We start from the raw sequence: 27,981 nt of genomic DNA, 5'->3' as shown, positions 1-27,981 counted from the left end.
TTTGCAGCAATACGTCATCCCATCTGGTTTGCCTTTCGTGGGACTATCGTTTGTTTTTCAACAGGACAAAGACCCGAAACACACCTCAAGGCTGTGTGAGGGCTCTTTGACCAAGAAGGAGAGTGATGGAGTGCTGCATCAGATGACCTGGCCTCCACAATCACCCGACCTCAACCAAATTGAGATGGTTTTGGATGAGTTGGACCGCAGAGTGAAGGAAAAGCAGCCAGCAAGTGGTCCGCATACAGTATGTGGGAACTCCTTCAAGACTTTTGGAAAAGTATTCCTCATGAAGCTGGTTGAGAGAATGCCAAGAGTGTGCAAAGCTGTCATCAATGCAACGCATGGCTACTTTGAGGAATCTCAAATATAAAATATAAAAAATATACTATTTTTTTGGTTACTACATGATTCCATATGTGTTATATCATAGTTTTGATGTCTTCACTGTTATTCTACAATATAGATTGTTAAAATAGTAAAAATAAAGAAAAACTCTTGAATGAGAAGCTGTGTCAAAAATGTTGACTGGCACTGTACATACACCCACATAACATGCGCACACATGCATACAGTATTGACGCCACACACACACACACACACACACACACACACACACACACACACACACACACACACACACACACACACACACACACACACACACACACTGCTGCTACAGCACTCTATTATATATCCTGTTGCCTAGTCACTTTACCCCTACCTATATTTAGATAGATACCTCAATTACCTTGAGCTCCTGCACATCGACTCGGTACTGGTACACCCTGTTATATTTCTTCAAAATCAATGTTTAAAAAATCAAAAATTGTACTCGGTCACATGCTTTGTAAACAACAGGTGTAGACTAACAGTGAAATGCTTACTTACGGGCCCTTCCCAACAATGCAGAGAGAAAGAAAATGGAGAAATAATAGAAGAGTCAAACACGTAATAATAAACACAATGAGTAACGATAACTTGACTATATACACAGGGTACCAGTACCGGGTCCATGTGCAGGTGTACGAGGTCATTGAGATCGATATGTCCATACAGTATAACTAGGAATAAAGTGACAGAAAACAAACAGTAGCAGTAGCATATGTGATGAGACAAAACAAGTCAGTATAAAAAGGGTCAATGCAGATAATCTGGTGCAGATAGTACTGGTTATTGTTATCTGTTATTCACTGTGTATTTATTCCTCGTGTCACTACTTCTATTATTCTACTTTAAAAAAAATATACATCTTTGCATTGTTGAAAAAGGACCAGTAAGTAAGAGTTTCACTCTCAGTCTACATCTGTTGTTTACGAAGCACGTGACAAATAATATATGATTTTTGGTTGATTTTATTCTATGCAATCGAGAATTCATTTTGATGAAACCTCTCACACGGATGAGATGCATAGGAGGAGAGCAGACGTGCTTGTCTTAGTTTGATTGAGGAAATGCATTAGAACAATCAACAGATCTGACTGTCCAAAACTAGATTGAATTGACGTTTCAAGAACATATGTCCGTTGGCATGCTTTGAACATTCAAAAGGCAATCCTAAATGTCCTGTCACGCACAAGATAGGATGGATGTTAACTGTTCTGGAAAATAAATATTGTCATCAATGATACTGTCAAGATTAACCAGGCAGACGGGTTGTCTGCAATCACATTTGTTTCCCTGACAAGGTATGGTAAATCATTGTCTTTTTAGAGATGCAATCTTCTATTGTTTATTTGAGTTTGTACATAAACTGTAAGCTCTAAAAACACTATTGACTTACAATTTAGTATGGAGTTGGCAATTTTAAAGTAATGACACATTACTGTCAAAATGTGATAATAGAATACATTTAAACATGATAAAAATAGAAACGACTGACAGGTAAACCCTGATATCATAGCTGAGACTTTCTCTTATCTCTTATAGACGAAAAACAAGCTAAAGAAGTATACAAATGTCTGGTTATATAAAAAATAACCAGATTATGATGGAGCGTCATCAAAATTGATCATTTTTCCCATTTAGCATATTCAGGTTTTTGTCATTAAGGGTCCTTCTGTGCTGTTTTTAGCCATCTGTTTCAAAGCGCCTGAAACCATTAGAGGGGCTAAGAGGGGTCAGATTACCACCCTGCATTTCTGTGAGAGGGGGCAGGTTGGAGGAGCGGCCATTTAAATATGACACATCTGAGCTCTGTCTGTGGAGTGTTGCTTCTGGGTCATTTTCTCCCAGCAGGCAACAATGCTGAAAAGCGCCTGTCTGGGCCCTCGGGCACTGAGAGGCAGCCTCATGTTCCAGAGCAGAATAGAATGTGCACAGAATGTGCCCCCAATCACTACACATATAGATGGGTATACTGTAGACCTCAGGAGTTATTTCCGAGGTTTATAAGTCTGCTCTCACCGGGGTTAGATTCAGGTGTCAGACTGGTACAGCTCTTTACAAGGATCTTTGATTGATCGTTTCACACAATCAACATTATGTACGGTAAGTGGTAGAGAATAACCGACGTCCAGTGAGGTTAGCCAAGAACTGTCACAACCTCCTGACAGTCGTGACCTCATTATGTGTCTAGGCGGAAGGAATTTATTATCATTTCATGACTGGAAAAACAAATATGACCCACGATAGCCAATGGCAGCGCATTTTGAAGTGTGAACTGCGTTGCTCTAACTATAGAGTTCACACCCACTTAAAGTTGCATTCTTAGTGTGCCTCTCCTACAAAAGCCCATATATAAGTTGCCCACTTGCACTGGATAAGGCCGACTTGCCATATAAATGTGTTTGATATTAGTAATGCAGAAGAGATTAAAAAAAAAGTTTATAGCCTAGACTTATCGTAAAGTTTATAGACTATGACAGATAGCTATACGTAGCAGCCCGAGCAAATCCAACTCCTAAACTATACTGCTAACAGTCGCCACTGTGAAGAGCCAGACAGAGGAGTAAAAAAAAGTAGTCTAGTTTCATTAAGCCTGATATACAGTATGTTCCTCCATTAGCACATCTGAGGAGACTGAATCAACTCAGTTGACTCTCCCTGACCACCCTGTTCAAGTGTATGTTTGGTACCAGGTCTGCATCTCTATATAGTGCACTACCCTATGGGCACTGGTCAAAAGTAGTGCACTATATAGGGAATTGGGTGCTATTTCAGACAACCTCCCGGAATCCCAATCCACAACAGTGGTCATGTCATTACATGCATGACAACGGCATGATGGCGGAGGGAGCGCAGCGTGGCAGCCAAAACAAGCCCTCTTTAACAGACTCAGCCATAAAGCTTTCAGGCGGCCAACATGATCAAATGAATGGTGGATCTCACGCAGAGAGCGAATAGAAAATGTTCCTCTCTTGCCTCCAGCGTTTGTGTTCTTGCGTTCGCCTTTTTTTAGCCCTGCCTCTGGTTCTGACAGAGACACACAGAGACCCAGACCCACACAGCGCTCATGAGGTCTATGGGGAGTGGAAGAGAACAGGCTTTCTACCATGCAGTGCACAGTGCTCCATCCCCAGTCCCACTGTTTTACCATGCTGCTTGTCATTCAAAACAGGAACTATTCTCTATGTTCTTTGTATGGCGTTATGTCATGATATAGTTGTAAAAAACGTTTGAAATGTGGGGAAGATATTTGTTTTCGGATTCAGAATAAATTGCATAATAGTGATGAGTGATGAATGATCTATTATATGTGGATCAACACAACAAACCTTTGTTAAAACATACCAATCATATAATAGTCATGCTACTGTGATGTGGTTCATGCTCTGCACTACAATTGCTTTTTTTTAATGGCAGTAAAAGGTTCATCAACTTACAACAAACTGCACACATTTAAAAGTAAACCTTTAGACGACACAGGGTACTACTCACTCTCTGTCAATGACCAGGCAGGTGACGGCATCAGCAGCAATGACATTAGCCGTCCTGATGTCCTCTCTGTGGGGACACAAATTGAAAACAAATCAGTCAAACACAACTAATGTAGGACACTAACGTACGTTTTAATATATACGCCATTTAGCAGACGCCTTTATCCAAAGCAACCTACAATCATCCATGCATATATATTGCATACACTACCGGTCAAAAGTTTGGGGTCATTAAGAAATGTCCTTGTTTAAGAAAGAAAAGCAGATTTTTTTTGTCTGTTAAAATAACATCAAATTGATCAGAAATACAGTGTAGACATTGTTAATGTTGTAAATGACTATTGAAGCTGGAAACCACATATTTTTAATGAAATATCTATATAGGCGTACAGAGGCCCATTATCAGCAACCATCACTCCTGTGTTCCAATTGCACGTTGTTAACTAATCCAAGTTTATAATTTTAAAAGGTTAATTAATCATAGAAATCCCTTTTGCAATTATGTTAGCACAGCTGAAAACTGTTGTACTGATTAAAAAAGCAATAAAACTGGCCTTCTTTAGACTTGTTGAGCAGAAACAAAGAACTTTCTTCTGAAACTCGTCAATCTATTCTCATTCTTAGAAATTAAGGCTATTCCATGCGATAAATTGCCAAGAAACTGAAGATCTCGTACAACGCTGAGAACTACTCCCTTCACAGCACAGCGCAAACTGGCTCTAACCAGAATAGAAAGAGGAGTGGGAGGCCCCATTGCACAATGTCACATTCTGATTTAATTAACTTTGCCATCACACAATCCTTTCTAACACAGACACAAATCAAGAATAAGAGATGATAGTAACAACCATACTCTCTACAGCTGTCTACATCATCATCAAATCCCCGTCACTGCAACCTGAAGAAGTGTCTACCAAATCACTTGAGTCTGCAAATGACTCTGAATCAGTGGTTTCCATAATGACCTGCGATCATTCTGTGAAAATGTCCACACACACACTCTCTCTCTCACTAATGCATGGCGTTAGTGGCTTTGTAGAGACAAAGAGAACAATGGGACCACTTCCCTAGACTATTAGATCAAGTTCCCATTAGTAGATTCATGTAACGTATATCACAGCAATAAATGGTGGATGACCAGATGATTTCATCATGAAATAAAATAGCACAATAGTAGCCGGTCACCTTGATAGTAATGCCATACAGTATACTGCATCTCTATGTGTTACAGGCATCCCTGTAAATGACATGAATTCAGTATGGTTTTGTAACAGCAGTATCTACAATGCATTATGGAATAAACTTTCCTCCATGTGTCGTAGGTTACTCAGACACCCCATCTGATACCCCATCTTCCATGAAATCAGCTGCCTGCCCTGAGCTGTCCAGTCCAGGCTGTCTCCATGGGCCATGCCAGTGAGACCAGGTGTGTGCTTTTAGAGTAGAGGGGATGGGCATCATCTAATTTGACAGAACTATCTGGTGACAGGAGGAGCAAGTGTGAGGGGAGAGGGACGGGTAGATGAATACGATAGGAAATCTATCTATCCAGCCCAACTATTACATTTGAGCCCCCTAATAGACAGACCAGGGAAAACAGCTGTGATTTTCCCCCTGCTCATGGATGAAGCAACAGTTCCCTGGATATCACAAGAACACCTGGGGATTCTGAAGACGCAGGCTGAGGTGTCCATTTCACACGGATATGTCACTTACAGCAATACAGCATTAATTCCAGTTGCTACTATTGGACCACCCAACTAGCCGTATACTTTCATTTCAGTGTTTTGTTACACAGCTGACACGTGTAAGCAGATATCTCCCGTTGAGGGAGCAGGATGCCATTCTTCAAGCCAATTAGCACATATTATGGCAGGGAGATGGAAACATCTACGGCAGACTATGGACCTGCTATATCACTAGATATCTCCCAGTAAAATGAAAGGAGAGCTTTCTAGACATGCCACACTTCAAACCAATTGCCACATATAATGGCAGGGACAGGGAGAGATAAACATGGAAGGTAGCCACACTGGGACTGTTATCGCACCACATATACTGCATCAAATAACTACTATATATATGAGAGAGAGAGAGAGAGAAAGAGAGAGAGAGAGAGAGAGAGAGAGAGATGGAATGAATATTGAGCCAGGCACAGCCACAGCAGACCATGCCTCCATCAATGCCAATCACAACCAGTGAGAGAGCAGCTTGGAGAAAAGGTTATGGTTGTCAGTCTCAATGGAAACGTGTGCACAGTACAAAGACTTGGGGGAAATACAATGCTATAGGCATTTAACACCTCGGTTTATCACAAACCAGCCAAGATAATCCATGTGGGGCTCTGTTGGTATAGCATGGTGCTTGCAATGCCAGGGTTGTGGGTTCAATTCCCATGAGGGACGAGTGTGAAAAAAAATGTATGCAGTTGCTCTGGATAAGAGTGTCTGCTATATTACTGAAATGTAGATTAGGAGAGATGGCAGACTTCTGGGGGGGGCTTTGTGAAGCAGCAGAGAGCTGCCTAACTCTGCTGACATTTACAGCTCGGCAGCTGAAAGGCTCTTATGATGAATTGAGCACTGCTTGGTGTACAACATCTTTGGGCAAAGTTCAGGCATGTGTGCGTACCCATGTATGGCTGAGAGAGAGAAAGAAAGATGTTTGTGGGTGCGTGTGTCGCGAGACAGAACAGTATTTACGTGACAATTATTCCTGAGTCCTGACATCTCCCTAATAGCCAATAATTAGCCTTAATGTGAGGGAACAAGGTGTTTTGTGTTGGGCAGATATGAAAGTGCACTTAGCATACAGCCTCCTTCACATCAAAGCCAGTAAGCCACTCAAACCTTTTTAACCACAAGGACTATTGTGCTGTCCTGTCTGTAGTCAATTCTTCACGGCTCCATCATCTCCTCCCCCAAAACCATGCTAACAGGGCTAACATGCAAATATCGCTTGGGTAAACAGCGCACCAACTTTTTTTTAAAGCCGTGATTGATTTGCTTGACATAGTAATGGAGAAGATGTGTATTTATTAGGGAACCCCTTTACGAGTTTCATTATTTTATTGTCTACATTATTCAGTAGAACAACATGAAACTGTTTACACCTTCGGGTCTCATCTTTATCACCCTTTAGTTTGACTTTTTATCATTCATGTTTAATTCATTACGGAGAAAACAACAGGAGCGTGCTAATTAGGACAGAGGAGAGGGGGACAGATCACACAGAGAGAGAGAGAGAGAGAGAGAGGCAGATGAGGAACACACATTTTGGAGATGTGGCGCCGTTCAAAGTCTAACCAATACACCACCATAGCTTGTTAAAGCCTAGCTCTTCATGGCTGTGACACCGGTGAGCATCAAAGCAGAGTATAACAAGATCCCTCTTCCTTTGTCTGCTGTGGAAAACAGAAGCAAGAATTTGAATGCTATTAACTTAGGAGAGGAAACTCCAGTGAGATGCAAGACATCTGTTTGCGTTTCCAATTATATGTACAATATTTCAAAAACAAATCTAGCTTAATTGATTTCTAAAACAACAAATGCCTTTATGACATTCATTATTTTATTACCCACATTATTCAGTAGAACAATAAGAAACTGTTTACACCTCCGGGTCTTATCTTTATCACCTATTAGTTTAACTTGTTTTTTTTCCTTTGTGTTTTATTCATTACGAAAAACAACAGGATGTGTACCATTAATATACAGTACCACTGTACCACCACCATACAGTTTACAGTGCCTTCAGAAAGTATTCACACCACTTGACTTTTTTAACATTTTGTTGTGTCACAGCTTGAATTTAAAATGGATTCAATTGAGATGTTGCATCTTTGGCCTATACACAATACCCCATAATGTCAGTGGAACTGTTTACATTTTTTTTTTTAAATATATAAATTAGTAAAAAATGAAAGCTGAAATGGCTTGAGTCAATAAGTATTCAACCCCTTTGTTATGGCAAGCCTAAATAAGTTCAGAAGTAAAAATGTGCTTAACAAGTCACATAATAAGTTGCATGGACTAACTTTGTGGGCAGTAATAGTGTTTAACATGATTTTTGAATGACAACCTCATCTCTGTACCTCCCATTTACAATGAAATCGGAAAGTATACAGACCCCTTGACTTTTTCCACATTTTGTTACGTTACAGCCTATTTTCAGGTCTCTCCCGAGATGTTCCATCTGGTTCAAGTCCAGGCTCTGGCTGGGCCACTCAAGGACATTCAGAGACTTGTCCCGGAGCCACTCCTTCATTGTCTTGGCTGTGCTCTTTGGGTCGTTCTCATCAAGGATCTCTTTGTACTTTGCCCCGTTCTTCTTTCCCTCGATCCTGACTAGTCTCCCAGTCCCTGCCGCTGAAAAACATCCCCACAGCATGATGCTGCCACCACCATGCTTCATCGTAGGGATGGTGTCAGGTTTCCTCCAGACGTGACGCTAGGTATTCAAGCCAAAGAGTGGCCTAGTTACAGTTTTGACTTAAATCGGCTTGAAATCTATGGCAAGACTGGAAAATGGCTGTCTAGCAATGTTCAACAACCAACTTGATAGAGCTTGAAGAATTAAAAAAATAATAATGTGGAAATATTGTACAATCCAGGTGTGCAAAGCTCTTAGAGACTTACATAGCTGTAATCGCTGACAAAGTTGATTTTAACATGTATTGACTAAGTGGTGTGAATACTTGTGTAAATTAGATATTTCTGTATTTCATTCTCAATACATTTGCAAAAATGTCTAAAAACATGTTTTCATTTTGCCATTATGGGGTATTGTGTGTAGATGGGTGAGATTTAAAAAAAATCCATATTGAATTCAGGCTGTAACATGACAAAATATGGAATCATTTCTGAAGGCACTGTAGCCACCTGAGAGCTGTCATTGGACGAGAGAACACCAGGAGGCACTGTCTCTCTCAATCATAGGCTGACACTGTCACCTTTCTCTCCTCCCTCGTCTCCTCTAATTTGAGCTGGGAGCAGGTCACTGTGCCACAAAGCCACTGTGCCGATCTCTGACTGCCTCCAGTCAGCCAATCAGAACAGCCCCTAGACTCACTACTGACTTTGCCCTGACTACCTCTCTCCCAATGGGCTACGCGACTCCAAGAATCAAAATGCTCCGTCAGTGGTCATAGCCTCCTCTAAACCCATCAAATAGCTTAATCCCTGATGTATTTCATTATTGAATTTTTTTATATGACCTTTATTCAACCAGGTAGGCCAGTTGAGAACAAATTTTAATTTACAACTGTGACCTGGCAAAGATAAAGCAAAGTAGTGCAACAAAAACAACACAGAATTACTCATAAACAAACGTACAGTCAATAACACAATAGAAAAATCTATGTACAGTGTGTGCAAATGTAGAAGATTAGGGAGGTAATGCAATAAATAGGCCATAGAGGCAAAATAATTACAAATTAGCATTAACACTGGAGTGACAGTTGTGCAGATGATAATGTGCAAGTAGAGATACTGGGGTGCAAAAGAGCAAGAAGATAAATCACAATATGGGGATGAGGTAGTTGGGTGTGCTATTTACAGATTCGCTGTGTACAGGTACAGTGATTGGTAAACTGCTCTGACAGGTGATGCTTAAAGTTAGAGAGGGAGATATTAGTCTCCAGCCTCAGTGATTTTTGCAATTCGTTCCAGTCATTGGCAGCAGAGAACTGGAAGGAAAGTCATCAAAGTAAGCATTGGCTTTGGGGATGACCAGTGAAATATATGGTACCTGCTGGAGCGCGTACTTCGGGTGGGTGCTGCTATGGTGACCAGTGAGCTGAGATAGTGCCAGTGGGTTTGGCGACGAATATGTAGCAAGGGCCAGCCAACGAGGTCATACAGGTCGCAGTGGTGTGTAGTATATGGGCTTTGGTGACAAACCGGATGGCACTGTGATAGACTACATCCAGTTTGCTGAATAGAGTGTTGGAGGCTATTTTGTAAATGACATCGCCGAAGTCAAGGATCGGTAGGATATTCCGTTTTACGAGGGTATGTTTGGCAGCATGAGTGAAGGAAGCTTTGTTGCAAAATAGGAAGCTGATTCTAGATTTAATTTTGGATTGGAGATGCTTAATGTGAGTCTGGAAGGAGAGTTTACAGTCTAACCAGACACCTAGGTATTTTTAATTTTTAAAATTTATTTTACCTTTATTTAACCAGGTAGGCAAGTTGAGAACAAGTTCTCATTTACAATTGCGACCTGGCCATGATAAAGCAAAGCAGTTCGACAGATACAACGACACAGAGTTACACATGGAGTAAAACAAACATACAGTCAATAATACAGTATAAACAAGTCTATATACAATTTGAGCAAATGAGGTGAGAAGGGAGGTAAAGGCAAAAAAGGCCATGGTGGCAAAGTAAATACAATATAGCAAGTAAAACACTGGAATGGTAGTTTTGCAATGGAAGAATGTGCAAAGTAGAAATAAAAATAATGGGGTGCAAAGGAGCAAAATAAATACAATAGGGAAAGAGGTAGTTGTTTGGGCTAAATTATAGGTGGGCTATGTACAGGTGCAGTAATCTGTGAGCTGCTCTGACAGTTGGTGCTTAAAGCTAGTGAGGGAGATAAGTGTTTCCAGTTTCAGAGATTTTTGTAGTTCGTTCCAGTCATTGGCAGCAGAGAACTGGAAAGAGAGGCGGCCAAAGAAAGAATTGGTTTTGGGGGTGACTAGAGAGATATACCTGCTGGAGCGTGTGCTACAGGTGGGAGATGCTATGGTGACCAGCGAGCTGAGATAAGGGGGGACTATACCTAGCAGGGTCTTGTAGATGACATGGAGCCAGTGGGTTTGGCGACGAGTTTGAAGCGAGGGCCAGCCAACGAGAGCGTACAGGTCGCAATGGTGGGTAGTATATGGGGCTTTGGTGACAAAACGGATTGCACTGTGATAGACTGCATCCAATTTGTTGAGTAGGGTATTGGAGGCTATTTTGTAAATGACATCGCCAAAGTCGAGGATTGGTAGGATGGTCAGTTTTACAAGGGTATGTTTGGCAGCATGAGTGAAGGATGCTTTGTTGCGAAATAGGAAGGCAATTCTAGATTTAACTTTGGATTGGAGATGTTTGATATGGGTCTGGAAGGAGAGTTTACAGTCTAACCAGACACCTAAGTATTTGTAGTTGTCCACGTATTCCAAGTCAGAGCCATCCAGAGTAGTGATGTTCGACAGGCGGGTAGGTGCAGGTAGCGATCGGTTGAAGAGCATGCATTTAGTTTTACTTGTATTTAAGAGCAATTGGAGGCCACGGAAGGAGAGTTGTATGGCATTGAAGCTTGCCTGGAGGGTTGTTAACACAGTGTCCAAAGAAGGGCCGGAAGTATACAGAATGGTGTCGTCTGCGTAGAGGTGGATCAGAGACTCACCAGCAGCAAGAGCGACCTCATTGATGTATACAGAGAAGAGAGTCGGTCCAAGAATTGAACCCTGTGGCACCCCCATAGAGACTGCCAGAGGTCCGGACAGCAGACCCTCCGATTTGACACACTGAACTCTATCAGAGAAGTAGTTGGTGAACCAGGCGAGGCAATCATTTGAGAAACCAAGGCTGTCGAGTCTGCCGATGAGGATGTGGTGATTGACAGAGTCGAAAGCCTTGGCCAGATCAATGAATACAGCTGCACAGTAATGTTTCTTATCGATGGCGGTTAAGATATTGTTTAGGACCTTGAGCGTGGCTGAGGTGCACCCATGACCAGCTCTGAAACCAGATTGCATAGCAGAGAAGGTATGGTGAGATTCGAAATGGTCGGTAATCTGTTTGTTGACTTGGCTTTCGAAGACCTTAGAAAGGCACGGTAGGAAAGATATAGGTCTGTAGCAGTTTGGGTCAAGAGTGTCCCCCCCTTTGAAGAGGGGGATGACCGCAGCTGCTTTCCAATCTTTGGGAATTTCAGACGACACGAAAGAGGTTGAACAGGCTAGTAATAGGGGTGGCAACAATTTCGGCAGATAATTTTAGAAAGAAAGGGTCCAGATTGTCTAGCCCGGCTGATTTGTAGGGGTCCAGATTTTGCAGCTCTTTCAGAACATCAGCTGAATGGATTTGGGAGAAGGAGAAATGGGGAAGGCTTGGGAGAGTTGCTGTTGGGGCTGCAGTGCTGTTGACCGGGGCAGGAGTAGCCAGGTGGAAAGCATGGCCAGCCGTAGAAAAATGCTTATTGAAATTCTCAATTATGGTGGATTTATCAGTGGTGACAGTGTTTCCTATCTTCAGTGCAGTGGGCAGCTGGGAGGAGGTGTTCTTATTCTCCATGGACTTTACAGTGTCCCAGAACTTTTTTGAGTTTGTGTTGCAGCAAGCAAATTTCTGCTTGAAAAAGCTAGCCTTGGCTTTTCTAACTGCCTGTGTATAATGGTTTCTAGCTTCCCTGGACAGCTGCATATCACGGGGGCTGTTCGATGCTAATGCAGAACGCCATAGGATGTTTTTGTGTTGGTTAAGGGCATTCAGGTCTGGGGAGAACCAAGGGCTATATCTGTTCCTGGTTCTAAATTTCTTGAATGGGGCATGTTTATTTAAGATGGTTAGGAAGGCATTTAAAAAAAATATCCAGGCATCCACTACTGACGGGATGAGATCAATATTCTTCCAGGATACCCCGGCCAGGTCGATTAGAAAGGCCTGCTCGCAGAAGTGTTTCAGGGAGCGTTTTACACTGATGAGTGGAGGTCGTTTGACCGCTGACCCATTACAGATGCAGGCAATGAGGCAGTGATCGCTGAGATCTTGGTTGAAGACAGCAGAGGTGTATTTAGAGGGGAAGTTGGTTAGGATGATTTCTATGAGGGTGCCTGTGTTTAAGGCTTTGGGGAGGTACCTGGTAGGTTCATTGATAATTTGTGTGAGATTGAGGGCATCAAGTTTAGATTGTAGGATGGCTGGGGTGTTAAGCATGTTCCAGTTTAGGTCGCCTAGCAGCACGAACTCTGAAGATAGATGGGGGGCAATTTGTAGTTGTCCACATATTCTAAGTCAAAACCAGAGTAGTGATGCTCATCAGGCGAGGGAGTGCGGGGCAGCAATTGGTTGAAGAATATGCATTTAGTTTTACTTGCATTTATAAGCAGTTTGAGGCCAGGGAAGGAGTGTTGAATGTCATTGAAGCTCGTTTGGAGGTCAGTTAACACAGTGTCCAAAGAATGGCAAGATATATACAGAATGGTGTCATCTGCGTAGAGGTGGATCAGAGAACCACCAGCAGCAAGAGCGACATCATTGATATATACAGAGAAAAGAGTCGGCCCGAGAATTGAACCCTGTGGCACCCCCATAGAGACTGTCAGAGGTCCAGACAACAGGCCCTCCGATTTGACACACTGAACTCTATCTGAGAAGTAGTTGGTGAACCAGGAAAGGCAGTCATTTAAGAAGGCCATTGAGTCTGCCAATAAGAATGCAGTGATTGACAGAGTCGAAAGCCTTGGGCAGGTCGATGAAGACAGCTGCACAGTACTGTCTTTTATCGATGGCGGTTATGATATCGTTTAGGACCTTGAGCGTGGCTCAGGTGCACCTATGACCAGCTCTGAAACCAGACTGCATAGTGGAGAAGATACGGTGGGATTCTAAATGGTCGGTGATCTGTTTGTTACCTTAGCTTTTGAAGATTTTAGAAAGGCAGGGCAGGATGGATATAGGTCGATAACAGTTTGGGTGTAGAGTGTCTCCCACTTTGAAGAGTGGGATGACTGCGGTAGCTTTCCAATCTTAGGGGATCTCAGACGACATGAAAGAGAGGTTGAACAGGCTAGTAATAGGGGTTGCAACAATTTTGCCGGATCATTTTAGAAAGACAGGGTCCAGATTTTCTTGCCCAGCTGATTTGTAGGGCTTGGGCAAGTTGCTGCAGGGGCTGCAGGGCTGTTGGCGAGGGTAAGGGTAGCCGGTTCAAAGCATGGCCAGGGGTAGAAAACTGCTTATTGAAATTATCGATTATCATAGATTTATTGGTGGTGACAGTGTTAACTATCGTCAGTGCAGTGGGCAGCTGGGAGGAGGTGCTCTTACTCCATGGACTTACAGTGTCCCAAAACGTTTTGGAATTAGTGCTACAGAATGCACATTTCTGTTTGAAAAAGCTAGCCTTTGCTTTCCTAACTGACTGTGTATATTGGTTCCTGACTTCCCTGAAAGGTTGCATATTGCGGGGGCTATTCAATGCTAATGCAGAATACCACAGGATGTTTTTGTCCTGGGCAAGGGCAGTCAAGTCTGGGGTGAACAAAGGGCTATATCTGTTCTTAGTTCTACATTTTTTAATGTGGCATGCTTATTTAAGATGGTGAGGAAAGCACTTTTAAAGAACAACCAGGCATCCTCTACTGACAGGATGATGTCAATATCCTTCCAGGACACCTGGTCCAGGTCGATTAGAAAGGCCTGCTCGCTGAAGTGTTTTAGGGAGTGTTTGACAGTGATGAGGGGTGGTCGTTTGACCGCGGACCCATTACGGACCCAGGCAATGAGGCAGTGATTGCTGAAATCCTGGTTGAAGACAGCAGAGGTGCATTTAGAGGGCAAGTTGGTCAGGATGATATCTAAGAGGGTGCCCATGGTTACGGATTTAGGGTTGTACCTGGTAGGTTAATTGATCATTTGTGTGAGATTGAGGGCATCTATCTTAGATTGTAGGATGGCCGGGCTGTTAAGAATATCCCAGTTGAGGTCACCTAACAGTACAAACTCTGAAGATAGATGGGGGGCAATCAATTCACATATGGTGTCCAGGGCACAGCTGGGGTCTGAGTAGGGTCTATAACAAGTGGCAACAGTGAGAGACTTGTTTCTGGAATGGTGGATTAGTAGGAGCTCAAATTGTTTGGGCACAGACCTGGATAGTATGACAGAACTCTGCAGGCTATCGCTGCAATAGATTGCAACTCCACCCCCTTTGGCAGTTCTATCTTGTCAGAAAATGTTGTAGTTGGTGATGGAAATTTCAGGATTTTTGGTGGTCTTCCTAAGCCAGGATACAGACACAGCTAGGACATCAGGGTTGGCAGAGTGTGCTAAAGCAGTGAATAAAACAAACTTAGGGAGCAGGCTTCTGATGTTAACATGCATGAAACCAAGGCTTACAGTTACAGAAGTCAACTAATTAGAGCGCCTGGGGAATGGGAGTGGTGCTGGGGGCTGCAGGGCCAGGGTTAACCTCTACATCACCAGAGGAACAGAGGAGGAGTAGGATAAGCTTATGGCTAAAGGCTATAAGAACTGGCCGTCTAGTGCGTTCGGAACAGAGAGTAAACAATTTCAGATTTCTGGGCGTGGAAGAATAGATTCAAGGCATAATGTACAGACAAGGGTCTGGTAGGATGTGAGTACAGTGGAGGTAAACCTAGGCATTGAGTGACGATGAGAGAGGTTTTGTCTCTAGAGGCAGCAGTGGAACAAAAGGGCTATCTAAGGCATATTGGGCAGGGCTGGGGGCTCTACAGTGAAATAAGACAATAATCACTGACCAAAACAGCAATAGACAAGGCATATTGACATTAGGGAGAGGCATGTGTAGCCGAGTGATCATAAGGTCCAATGAGTAGCAATAGGTGAGTCGATTCAGTAGTCGCTACTACACTAGGCGAGCTGGAGACACGGCAATTCAGACAGCTAGCGGGCCGAGGCTAGCAGAAGGGCCTTCAGCGATGTCGCAACGGAAGAGCCTGTTGAAACCACCTCAGACGGTTACCTTGGCAGACCAGTCGTGATGAATCGGGGGGGCTCTGTGTCGGAAGTAAAGGGTCCAGGTCAAATGGAAAAAGTTGGTGGACCTCTTTGGCTAGCCGGGAGATGGGCCTTACTCGAGGCTAACTGGTGCTTCGGGACAGAGATGTTAGCCAGGAGTAGCCACTCAGATAGCAGCTAGCTAGATGCGATGATCCGGTGTAAAGGTTCAGGACTTGCGGTAGGAATCCGGAGATATGGTAGAGAAAAAGGATATCGCGCTATCACTCTGTGCAGAATGGCAGGTATTGACCAAGCTGAGGCTGGCTGGTGTCCGAGTTAACGGTGAAGAACACTAGCAGTGGCTAACTAGTAGCTAGTAGCTAGTTAGCTGGCTAGCTGCTGATGGGGGTTCCGGTTCTAAAGTATAAAAATAGCAGATCCGTACCACATTGGGTGAGGCGGGTTGCAGGAGAGTATATTCAGTCCGTACATGGAAAGTGAGATTAAAATATACACAAGAAAAAAAACAGAGGAAAATGATATTTACAAGGGAGAAGACAAAACAGACATCCGACTGCTACGCCATCTTGGATAACTGTCCTCACACCACAGACTCAATGACTGACTGAGTGAAAGAAGGAGCCCCAGGTCTTCATTGATAGACTGTTCTAATCAGTGTGATAGCTGCTGCTTTCTACACCTTAGGACCAATGACCTAAATAGCATTGTTCCACAGCTATACAAGTACAGAGACGAATGGCTGAACAACAAGTAGCTGTCATGCTAAGGGAAAAGCTTTTGTTAGGTTAACACAGTGAGATGAAACCATTACAAACAAAGAGTATAAACACAATTTGAGGAAGCATTTTTCCTTTTGTCTTTCATCTGTACTGTATCTCACATAAAGTAGGCCCTCCCAGTTAGGGGGAGTGATGAGTTCTACAGCAGAGTCTCACAACTCAATCGCTGGTTGAAAACTGTTTTCTGCCCCTCCCAAAAGATAGAATTTGTAGATAATTGGCCCTCTTTCTGGGATTCACCCACAAACAGGACCAAGCCTGGCCTGCTGAGGAGTGACGGACTCCATCCTAGCTGGAGGGGTGCTCTCATCGTATCTACCAACATAGACCGCCAGCCTGCCAGCTTAGTGGAGTCTGCCACTAGCACAGTCAGTGTAGTCAGTTCAGCTATCCCCATTGAGACCGTATCTGTGCCTCGACCTGGGTTAGGCAAAACTAAACATGGCGGTGTTTGCCTTAGCATTCTCACTAGGATAAAGACCTCCTCCATTCCGGTCATTATTGAAAGAGATTGTGATACCGCACATCTCAAAATAGGGCTACTTAATGTTAGATCCCTTACTTCAAAGGCAATTATAGTCAATGAACTAATCACTGATCATAATCTTGATGTGATTGGCCTGACTGAAACATGGCTTAAGCCTGATGAATTTACTGTGTTAAATGAGGCCTCACCTCCTGGCTACACTAGTGACCATATCCCACGTGGATTCCGCAAAGGCAGAGGTGTTGCTAACATTTACGATAGCAAATTTCAATTTACAAAAAAAAAAAATGAAGTTTTCGTCTTTTGAGCTTCTAGTCATGAAATCTATGGAGCCTACTCAATCACTTTTTATAGCTACTGTTTACAGGCCTCCTGGATCATATACAGCGTTCCTCATTGAGTTCCCTGAATTCCTATCAGACCTTGTAGTCATAGCAGATAATATTCCAATTTTTGGTGACTATAATATTCACATGGAAAAGTCCACAGACCCACTCCAAAATGCTTTCGGAGCCATCATCGACTCAGTAGGTTTTGTCCAACATGTCTCTGAACCTACTCACTGTCACTGTCACACTCTGGACCTAGTTTTGTCCCATGGAATAAATGTTGTGGATCTTAATGTTTTTCCTCATAATCCTGGAATATCAGACCACCATTTTATTACGTTTGCAATTGCAACAAATAATCTGCTCAGACCCCAACGAAGGAGCATCAAAAGTTGTGCTATAAATTCACAGACAACACAAAGATTCCTTGATGCCCTTCCAGACTCCCTCTGCCTACCCAAGGACGTCAGAGGACAGAAATAGGTTAACCACCTAACTGAGGAACTCAATTTAACCTTGCGTAATACCCTAGATGCAGTTGCACCCCTAAAAACAAAAAAAAATTCTCATAAGAAACTAGCTCCCTGGTATACAGAAAATACCCGAGCTCTGAAGCAAGCTTCCAGAAAATTGGAACGGAAATGGCGCCACACCAAACTGGAAGTCTTCCGACTAGCTTGAAAGACAGTAACGTGCAGTATCGAAGAGCCCTTACTGCTGCCCGATCATCCTATTTTTCCAACTTAATTGAGAAAAATAAGAACAATCTGAAATTTATTTTTGATACTGTTGCAAAGCTAACTAAAAATCAGCATTCCACAAGTGAGGATGGCTTTCACTTCAGCAGTAATAAATTCATGAACTTCTTTGAGGAAAAGACCATGATTATTAGAAAGCAAATTACGGATTCCTCTTAAAATCTGCAAATTACTTCAAAGCACAGTTGTCCTGAGTCTGCACAACTCTGCCAGGACCTAGGATCAAGAGAGACACTCAAGTGTTTTATTGACACAATGATGAAAATAATCATGGCCTCTAAACATTCAAGCTGCACACTGGACCCTATTCCAACTAAACTACTGAAAGAGCTGCTTCCTGTGCTTGGCCCTCCTATGTTGAACATAATAAACGGTTCTCTATCCACCAGATGTGTACCAAACTCACTAAAAGTGGCAGTAATAAAGCCTCTCTTGAAAAAGCCAAACCTTGACCCAGAAAATATTTAAAAACTATCGGCCTATATTGAATCTTCCATTCCTCTCAAATTTTTTTAGAAAAGGCTATTGCGCAGCAACTCACAGCCTTCCTGAAGATAAACAATGTATACGAAATGGCTTCAGTCTGGATTTAGACCCCATCAAAGCACTGAGACTGCACTTGTGAAGGTGGTAAATGGCAACAGACCGAGGCTCTGCATCTGTCCTCGTGCTCCTAGACCTTAGTGCTGCTTTTGATACCATCAATCACCACATTCTTTTGGAGAGATTGGAAACCCAAATTGGTCTACACGGACAAGTTCTGGCCTGGTTTAGATCTTATCTGTCGGAAATATATCAGTTTGTCTCTGTGAATGGTTTGTCCTCTGACAAATCAACTGTAAATTTCGGTGTTCCTCGAGGGTCCGTTTTAGGACCACTATTGTTTTCAATATACATTTTACCTCTTGGGGATGTCATTCGAAAACATAATGTTAACTTTCACTGCTATGCGGATGACACACAGCTGTACATTTCAATGAAACATGGTGAAGCCCCAAAATTGCCCTCGCTAGAAGCCTGTGTTTCAGACATAAGGAAGTGGATGGCTGCAAACGTTCTACTTTTAAACTCGGACAAAACAGAGATGCTTATTCTAGATCCCAAGAAACAAAGAGATCTTCTGTTTTGAATCTGACAATTAATCTTAATGGTTGTACAGTCGTCTCAAATAAAACTGTGAAGGACCTCGGTGTTACTCTGGACCCTGATCTCTCTTTTGATGAACATATCAAGACTGTTTCAAGGACAGCTTTTTACCATATACATAACATTGCAAAAATCTGAAACTTTCTGTCCAAAAATGATGCAGAAAAATGAATCCATGCTTTTGTTACTTCTAGGTTAGACTACTGCAATGCTCTACTTTCTGGCTAACTGGATAAAGCACTAAATAAACTTCAGTTAGTGCTAAATACGGCTGCTAGAATCCTGACTAGAACCAAAACATTTGATCATTTTACTCCAGTGCTAGCCTCCCTACACTTGCTTCCTGTCAAGGCAAGGGCTGATTTCAAGGTTTTACTGCTAACCTACAAAGCATTACATGGGCTTGCTCCTACCTTTCTCTCTGATTTGGTCCTGCCGTACATACCTACACGTACAATATGGTCACAAGACACAGGCCTCCTAATTGTCCCTAGAATTTCTAAGCAAACAGCTGGAGGCAGGGCTTTCTCCTATGGAGCTCAATTTTTATGGAATGGTCTGCCTACCCATGTGAGAGACGCAAACTCGGTCTCAACCTTTAAGTCTTTACTGAAGACTCATCTCTTCAGTGGGTCATTTGATTGAGTGTAGTCTGACCCAGGAGTGTGAAGGTGAACGGAAAGGCTCTGGAGCAACAAACCGCCCTTGCGGTCTCTGCCTGGTCAGTTCCCCACCTTCCACTGGGATTCTCTGCCTCTAACCCTATTACAGGGGCTGGGTCACTGGCTTACTGGTGCTCTTTATGTCGTCCCTAGGAGGGGTGCGTCACTTCAGTGGTTGAGTCACTGATGTGATCTTCCTGTCTGGGTTGGCACCCCCCTTGGGTTGTGCCGTGGTGGAGATCTTTGTGGGCTATACTCGGCCTTGTCTCAGGATGGTAAGTTGGTGGTTGAAGATATCCCTCTAGTGGGTGGGGTTATATCCTTCCTGTTTGGCCCTGTGGGGTATCATCGGATGGGGCCACATTGTCTCCTGACCCCTCCTGTCTCAGCCTCCAGTATTTATGCTGCAGTAGTTTATGTGTCGGAGTACTTCTCCTGTCTTATCCGGTGTCCTGTGTGAATTTAAGTATGCTCTCTCTAATTTTCTCTTTCTTTCTCTCTCTCAGAGGACCTGAGCCCTAGGACCATGCCTCAGGACTACCTGGCATGATGACTCCTTGCTGTCCCCAGTCCACCTGGCCGTGCTGCTGCTCCAGTTTCAACTGTTCTGCCTGCGGCTATGGAATCCTGACCTGTTCACCGGACGTGCTACCTGTCCCAGACCTATTATTTGACCATGCTTGTCATTTATGAACATTTGAACATCTGGGCCATGTTCTGCCAGAAGAGGACTGGCCACCCCTCATAGCCTGGTTACTCTCTAGAAAGGTTTTGGCCTTTCTAGGGAGTTTTTCCTAGCCAACGTGCTTCAACACCTGCATTGCTTGCTGTTTGGGGTTTTAGGCTGGGTTTCTGTACAGCACTTTGAGATATCAGCTGATGTACGAAGGGCTATATAAATACATTTGATCTTGATTTGATGATACTTGCATAACTTTACATCAAATGTGATGCAGTACTTCATAATACACACCACTTGATCAACTGATCTGACTTTTTCCATACGACCTCTCTTCCACAATACAATCTCTTCAGCAATAGTGCCTCCCTCCATGGCCTCTAACAGGTTAACAATATGCAACAGCGGGGGAATTGTAATATGTGAAAAGCTGAACTTTGGGGTAACTTTCCCTTAAGTGTGATCTGAGAGAGGCTGCTGACTGTTCGGACACGGTGGGGCTCTTCACTATGATAGACACACAGTGTGGTGGCCTGATCACCTCTTCACTCTTATCCGAACCCTCTTTCTCAAACCCTCCCTCTCTCTCTCTCTTTTACTCTCTACCTTCCACTTGGTCCTGATGAAGTGATCTTGGACTGAATGTGCAGAGTGGGGTGTTTACATACCGATATGACATATTCCAATCACTTACATACTATATCTGGAGGAGATTGGAAAGAAGTAGGTTTCACTCAGTATTGAACAATCTTTATGGCCTTTTCAGAAATAGATCAACATACCCCTGCAGGGCTTTCTCCCCAAACCAGTCTCCTTTGCCCAGGGCTCGCAGGTACACAGGCATGTCATTGGGCAAATCCTCCCTGGTGACATTAACCTGTCAGAAAAGAGATCAGCAGTCATTCAATGCTTTAATAGAGGCGCCTCATTCCGGAACCCACACGGAAAGGGGAAAGACAGCTTAAAATAGCAACAATTCCGATTTAACGGCAGGGAGTTCCATCACAAATTGAGCATATACCCTCAGGAGGATAAGATCACCTCTTAATGACATTGAACTAACCTCTACTGTAATCACCATAGCAGACATTCCTTGGCTAGCCCCACTGACGCCATGCAACCTCTGCCATTAATACATGCACCTCTCTTCATAAAATTGGAATGGTTGGTCTACATGATGTTGATGGTGTCCTCCCTCACCTTCCCCTTGCTGATGATGAAGAAGGTGTCCCCTCTGGCTCCTTGTCTGACGATGTACTCCCCGTCCCCGTAGTGCGTCTGTAAGGAGAGGAAGAGAAGTGTCACTCAGCACCGCCCTGAACTGGACGAAGAGGTCTGGCTGAGGACAGGCCTCTGTCAGGCACGCAACTACCATGTTGAATCACCACCAGTTGCCCCAATGCAGAATAGCAGTTAGGAAAATCAAATCACTGTGTACACAGACCATGTGCTGACAAACGAGACCAAAGAAGACAAGAATGACATCAATATCAGTTTGTGATGTTAAAAATGATACATTCTCTTTTTTTCTGAATGAAACAGCCTGCATTTATCAGACTGGGACTGAAACAGAGATATAGGGCTGCTGCTGCTTCACATCAGACCTTGGCAGCAGGGCTCCTATGTGAAGTGTTTCCCTTTCAAGCAGTGACATGTTTCCGATCATTACCCCCCTTCCCTCTGCTCAGATGTGTTCAGATGAAGAAGGAGAGACATTTTAACATCTACTGCTGGGTGATAAGTCAAATCAACTAGGAGCCTTTTCATTTCATGTTCTGTTAACATATCATTTATGTTGTCATTCATTCTCCCCCTGACGGGTACTATTGTGTATCACTGAGCAGTTCTAAAGGACCAATCAGGGACTATCCTCAGAGTTCCCTTCCGGACATTTCATTTGGGTTATTTTAATCTCGCACCTTGAAAGTACATCTTGGAGAACGTAAATCTGCTCTTAGACGTCAAGATTTCACCTCGCCAGCTGCGAGACGCTTCGTAGAACATTCTATGAATGAATTGCGTTGCGTCTTGATTGAAAAAGTATACCCACCACTTAGGGGAGGTAGCTATGACAACAAATGACTCCAAAGAGAAGTGTGGATGTATACATTACATTCTGTATCTCCACACGGTTTGAATGAAGAATAGATTTCACCTCCATCCTATAAGCCACATTTAGACTGTTATAAGAACACTGTCCATATCAGATGTTGCATAACGTTTATGAGTTGGCCCCACATATTTATGAATGGGCTTTGTCTGATGTACATTGTGGGGGCTATCTCATGAATTGATGTGAGGTATTTAGATGAGCGAACACCTGCGCCGATTGATTTGTGAGTTGGCCTTCGTGCACCGCTCCCCTACCCTATGTTTCTGTATCTCTTCGTGACTAATTTGTATACAGGTAGACCAGAAAAGCCACGTCCCTGATTGGCCGATGAGTGGCCACCCTGATTAGAAGCACCTGCTGCTGAGCTGTATTTCTTTACAAATGCTGTTTTGAATGAAAATAAATTGTACCTAGACACTGAAGAAGGCTGTAAAGGCGAAACGTCTGTGTGATCGATCCATGACGCAGTAAAAAAAAAAAAAAGTAATGAATAATGAAGTAAGCTTTATGCAATATATTTCTGGAGTGCGAACTCATTACACCTCTTTGTAGGCCGGGGAGGAAGAAAAGCACACAGCAACAGCTCAGAGTCAGGTCCCCCAGGCTATAGGACTCCAGACATGGCTTAGCTGCTCTTTTCCCACTGTTCGGTTGTGGCAGGAAGTCAACTGAGCTCCTATACAGGTAGCACTAGATTAAGCAGACTTTGGTGGAAGGTATAATGAAACACAGTAGGGATGATTGTGTTAAAATAAAAGTGCATTAGCCATGATAGATAAATAGGTCTGAGGTTAAGAGTAGATAATAGCAGGTTTTTATGGATCGGTAATAACCAATAACTTTGACTTTTCATGCATCAAGAAGAAAGAGATCAACTGGAGCTCGAAGCCGCCATATTCATTTAAAATAGACAGCAGAACCATTTCAATAAAGATGGAGTGAAGGGAAGGGTCATAAATCGGAAATGAGATTCCTTGGTATAATGGGCAGGCTTATCAAGGGGAAATCATGGCCTGTAGTTTATGTATCATCACTATGCATAAAATAATTTATGTAAATAATAAATAGATTGCATTATTTCCAATCTTTTGTATTCAATGATGATTGACAGGTTGTGGTAACATTCATTTTTCAATCCTCTTTAGTTTAGCATGTGACCTGTCTGCCACCCATCGATTGGTGATACAGGTGTAGCATCTTAATTTGAGCCAGTTTGCTAAAGCAGGAAAATAATCCCGCAGCAAAAGGAAATGTGAATTATTGTGTGGATTAATGGACTTTCACAAGCCTTCTGAAACCTCAAATACACCACAAGTTTTACATTTCCTGCAATGCAAGAAAGTTCTCCTGCAACCGTGCGATCAAATGTTGATTCTACATCTGTAGCTGCTTAATTACCCTCACACATCAGATGGAAAACATTGAACTATTGACATGCTCTGCTCTGTATGGGCCAGAACAGAACAGTGTGGGAACGGGGAATGGCCGCCCACTCCCCTAGCTGACCAAGCCCAGATGTCTGGAATTAAAAATAAACCTCTTACTCCCAATTCAACTGCTGCCTGCTTGGACACACATCCATCGTATGATTCTGGGGGGTTTGATACCACCATGATTCATATCTGCATTGTTAACATTCTTGATACTGTACAGTTTCTTCATACCAGGCACCATGGTACTGTGTATACTATATGTTTCTTCATACCAGGCACCATGGTACTGTGTATACTATATGTTTCTTCATACCAGGCACCATGGTACTGTGTATACTATATGTTTCTTCATACCAGGCACCATGGTACTGTATATACTATATGTTTCTCCAGCTCTGGAATGACTGTACAGTAAACGATGTTAAACAAACACAGCTCACCAATTGATTTTTTAGAGTAAAGAGTGTTTATCCTAGTCAGTATTTATTTACCAGTTAGAGTAGGTCGAGAGGATCAGTCATCAGCAGTGACAAAGGGGAACTGTCTTTCAACAGCGCTTTCTAGTTTATTTCTCTGCTTTAGTATATTTTTAGGCTTGGAAGAAAATGGCAACAGAATTCATTGAAACTGCATGGGAAAAATCCATGAAGACGGAGAAGAACAAAAATCAATAGCTAATTTAAAGGGAACATTACTTTTTGGGCTGACCCAGACTTAGTTTTTCTTTCTCCCAAATTGAAATAAACCCCCTGTGTCTAGAGCGGTTTCTGCTAAGGAATGGGCATTCCAATGAGTAGTAATCTCAGCAAAAAAAGAAACGTCCTCTCGCTGTCAACTGCATTTATTTTCAGCAACCTTAACATGTGCAAATATTTGTATGAACATAACAAGATTCAACAACTGAGACATAAACTGAACAAGTTCCACAGACGTGTGACTAACAGAAACTGAATAATGTGTCCCTGAACAAAGGGGGGGTCAAAATCAAAAGTTACAGTCAGTATCTGGTGTGGCCACCAGCTGCATTAAGTACTGCAGTGCATCTCCTCCTCATGGAATGCATCAGATTTGGCAGTTCTTGCTGTGAGATGTTACCCCACTCTTCCACCAAGGCACCTGCAAGTTCCCGGACATTTCTGGGGGGAATGGCCCTAGCCCTCTCCCTCTGATCCAACAGGTCCCAGACGTGCTCAATGGGATTGAGATCCGGGCTCTTCGCTGGCCATAGCAGAACACTGACATTCCTGTCTCGCAGAAAATCATGCACAGAACGAGCAGTACGACCATCAACCCTGGTGAGACAAAACCGTGACTCGTCAGTGAAGAGCACTTTTTGCCAGTCCTGTCTGGTCCAGCGACGGTGGGTTTGTGCCCATAGGCGACGTTGTTGCCGGTGATGTCTGGTGAGGACCTGCCTTACAACAGGCCTACAAGCCCTCAGTCCAGCCTCTCTCAGCCTATTGCGGACAGTCTGAGCACTGATGGAGGGATTGTGCGTTCCTGGTGTAACTTGGGATGTTGTTGTTGCCATCCTGTATCTGTCCCGCAGGTGTGATGTTCGGATGTACCGATCCTGTGCAGGTGTTGTTACACATGGTCTGCCCCGGCGAGGACGATCCTGGCCACATCTGTAGTCGTCATGTCTCCTTGCAGCATGCCTAATGCACATTCACGCAGATAAGCAGGGACCCTGGGCATCTTTCTTTCTTTCTTTTGGTGAGTCAGTAGAAAGGCCTCTTTAGTGTCCTAAGTTTTCATAACTGTGACCTTAATTGCCTACAGTCTGTAAGCTGTTAGTGTCCTAACGACCATTCCACAGGTGCATGTTCATTGATTGTTTATGGTTCAATGAACAAGCATGAGAAACCGTGTTTAAACCCTTTACAATGAAGATCTGTGAAGGTATTTGGATTTTTACAAATTATCTTTGAAAGACAGGGTCCTGAAAAAGGGACGTTTAGATAGATACTTGTCCCCATACAGTAGCTAAACTACATAGCATAAATATAAGACTAGTGCAAACTGCTTAAAACATCCCAACATCTTTTGAATCGCACTTTCAAAGATGAGTTGAGAAGTAATTCATGTGTTGAGTTTTAAAAAGTTATAACTTACCAGGAGAATCTTAAGATTTTATTTTCATTGTGAATGGTGGCTAAACATCAAACAGTAGTCTTGGAGTGGAGGTAGTGGGTATTTCTCATTATGTAATTGGCAAGTCATTAAAAGAGAGGAAAGGCCTGGATGAAGTGCCATGATGAAACGGTGCCCTGGCACACGCAGAACATTCTGCTCCACAACACTCAATTACTTCTTGACTTTACGTATCTAGCACTTTCGTTTGACAAGATTCAGTTACTTTCTTACTTGGGTGCCCCAGTCTCCTTTTATTTGCATGTGGAATGAGAATCCAAGACCTACTCTGCTGTTCTGTTACAGCTGATATGGCTTGTGATGTAATGAGTTTGTTTCTCTTCCCAGTGTGCTTGAGGAGCCTGTCATCCGTTTCAGAGTAACACCATTGGAGGGTTAACTGTGAATGAACTGGTAGATGGGGTGCTGTCAAAGGCTCTTATTGCGTCTGTCACTTAAACTAAGTGTGAAGACAATGTAAGAAAAAAAACGATGCCGTTTTGTACAAACAAAATGTCTTCTGATTATACTAGCCACTGTACACCCAGGGGATTCCCCTGTAGTTGTGGTCTAAAGTAGATTCTCCAGTTATCATGCCTTTGGTGTTCTGCTCCTGCAGTAGCATTTTCCTTATCCTACACTGCAAGGCTCTAGGAGCTTGTTCCATAATCCAGTCCCCATGTCACAAAGAAACCTTCACATCACATCTTTTGGAGGGAAAACATTACCACTTGAATTAGTTGCCTCCACGCACTGACACACGCTACAACACTCCTCTGGATTGACATAGATAGATCTTTGCAGATTTCCGACTGAAATGATGAGTGACAGCAAGTAATGAGAAACATCTCCGAGTCTTCAATGAAATGCCACGCATCACAGATGTTGTTTGTAAGTGGGTTTGCCTGAGGTTCCCGAATGTTCTCATTTGTAACCTTCCCCACTGAGTTTCCTTGTGTAAATGGAAGGTAAATACCATCTCTGAGCCTGATGTTAGTACAATGCCCGTCTATTCTTTCAGGAAACACTGAAGCTAAACACCACTGTAGTTCGAGGCACAACACCGCACACGTCCACAGAGGATGGTGTTAACGCTGAGGTTCAATAAGGAACGACTGATAACTACACAATTAGCAATATGCCATTTTTACAATCACATTTTCATGTCTAGGCAAATCACCATGACAACAAACAAACTGGGCAAGGAGATTGTCTGCATTGTATTGTTCCATGCTGAATACCATTCTTTGATCGTTCTGCAGGTGCATTAGGTCTGATTTGATTCTAGCGTATTCTGGGGATGTGTCCACTCTTTAACTAATCGCACCCGCACACACATGCAAGCACACATACACACACATTCGCAGTAAGCCAGCAGGCGTGGGTTATCTGCAGAGACCGAGCAGGCAGGATTACTGTAGAGGAAGGGGGATCAGAGAGGATGCCTGAGGGGAGAGGTTGGCCTGCCCTGGGCACTTCATGCCTGGGAAGAGCCCCCGCTCCCACTCCTACAGGGGAACCCAACTCCACCACGCTGCATGGCCGCACATTTATCATCAGCCCCCTTTGGAGCTCAATGCTCTCAACTGGTTGAACATTCTGGGTTTTCCTCGTGTTTTATTTCAGTCAGTCGGAGGGATAGTGTCTTGGTAACCAATAGGGCTTTCTGTGTCTGAACATAGAAACAGAATATACATTCGTGTTGTATGCATCTGAAACACCTAGGGAACTATGGAGTGGATTGTACGATTGTGATATGACTGCAACCCCAAATACTGTTTCATCATATGAAGTATGTCATTCCTTTGTGGTTCTTTAAGGGCTGGGGAAGTCAGGGTGACTCAGAAGCAGCAGTTGGTGCCAA

General features: G+C 43.2%; 1 protein-coding gene across 4 annotated transcripts in view; it reads right to left on the bottom strand.

Annotated features, from left to right (window-relative positions):
- The window catches only part of prkg1b (protein kinase cGMP-dependent 1b), a 163,476-nt gene that overhangs the window by 21,729 nt on the left and 113,766 nt on the right, over nucleotides 1-27,981 (bottom strand). For all 4 annotated transcript variants that reach the window (XM_024387764.2, XM_024387765.2, XM_024387762.2 and 1 more), the window contains exons 6-8: nucleotides 21,639-21,716; nucleotides 21,221-21,315; nucleotides 3,880-3,945 (exon numbers count right to left, since the gene is read on the bottom strand). In XM_024387764.2, the coding sequence (XP_024243532.1) occupies nucleotides 3,880-3,945; nucleotides 21,221-21,315; nucleotides 21,639-21,716 (239 nt within the window). The remainder of the gene's footprint in view (nucleotides 1-3,879; nucleotides 3,946-21,220; nucleotides 21,316-21,638; nucleotides 21,717-27,981) is intronic.

Source organism: Oncorhynchus tshawytscha, linkage group LG25 (genome assembly GCF_018296145.1).
Source record: "Oncorhynchus tshawytscha isolate Ot180627B linkage group LG25, Otsh_v2.0, whole genome shotgun sequence".
NCBI classification, from domain to species: domain Eukaryota; kingdom Metazoa; phylum Chordata; class Actinopteri; order Salmoniformes; family Salmonidae; genus Oncorhynchus; species Oncorhynchus tshawytscha.
The sequence above is the reverse complement of the archived record's forward strand: the minus strand, read 5'-3'. Positions and strand labels throughout refer to the sequence as shown.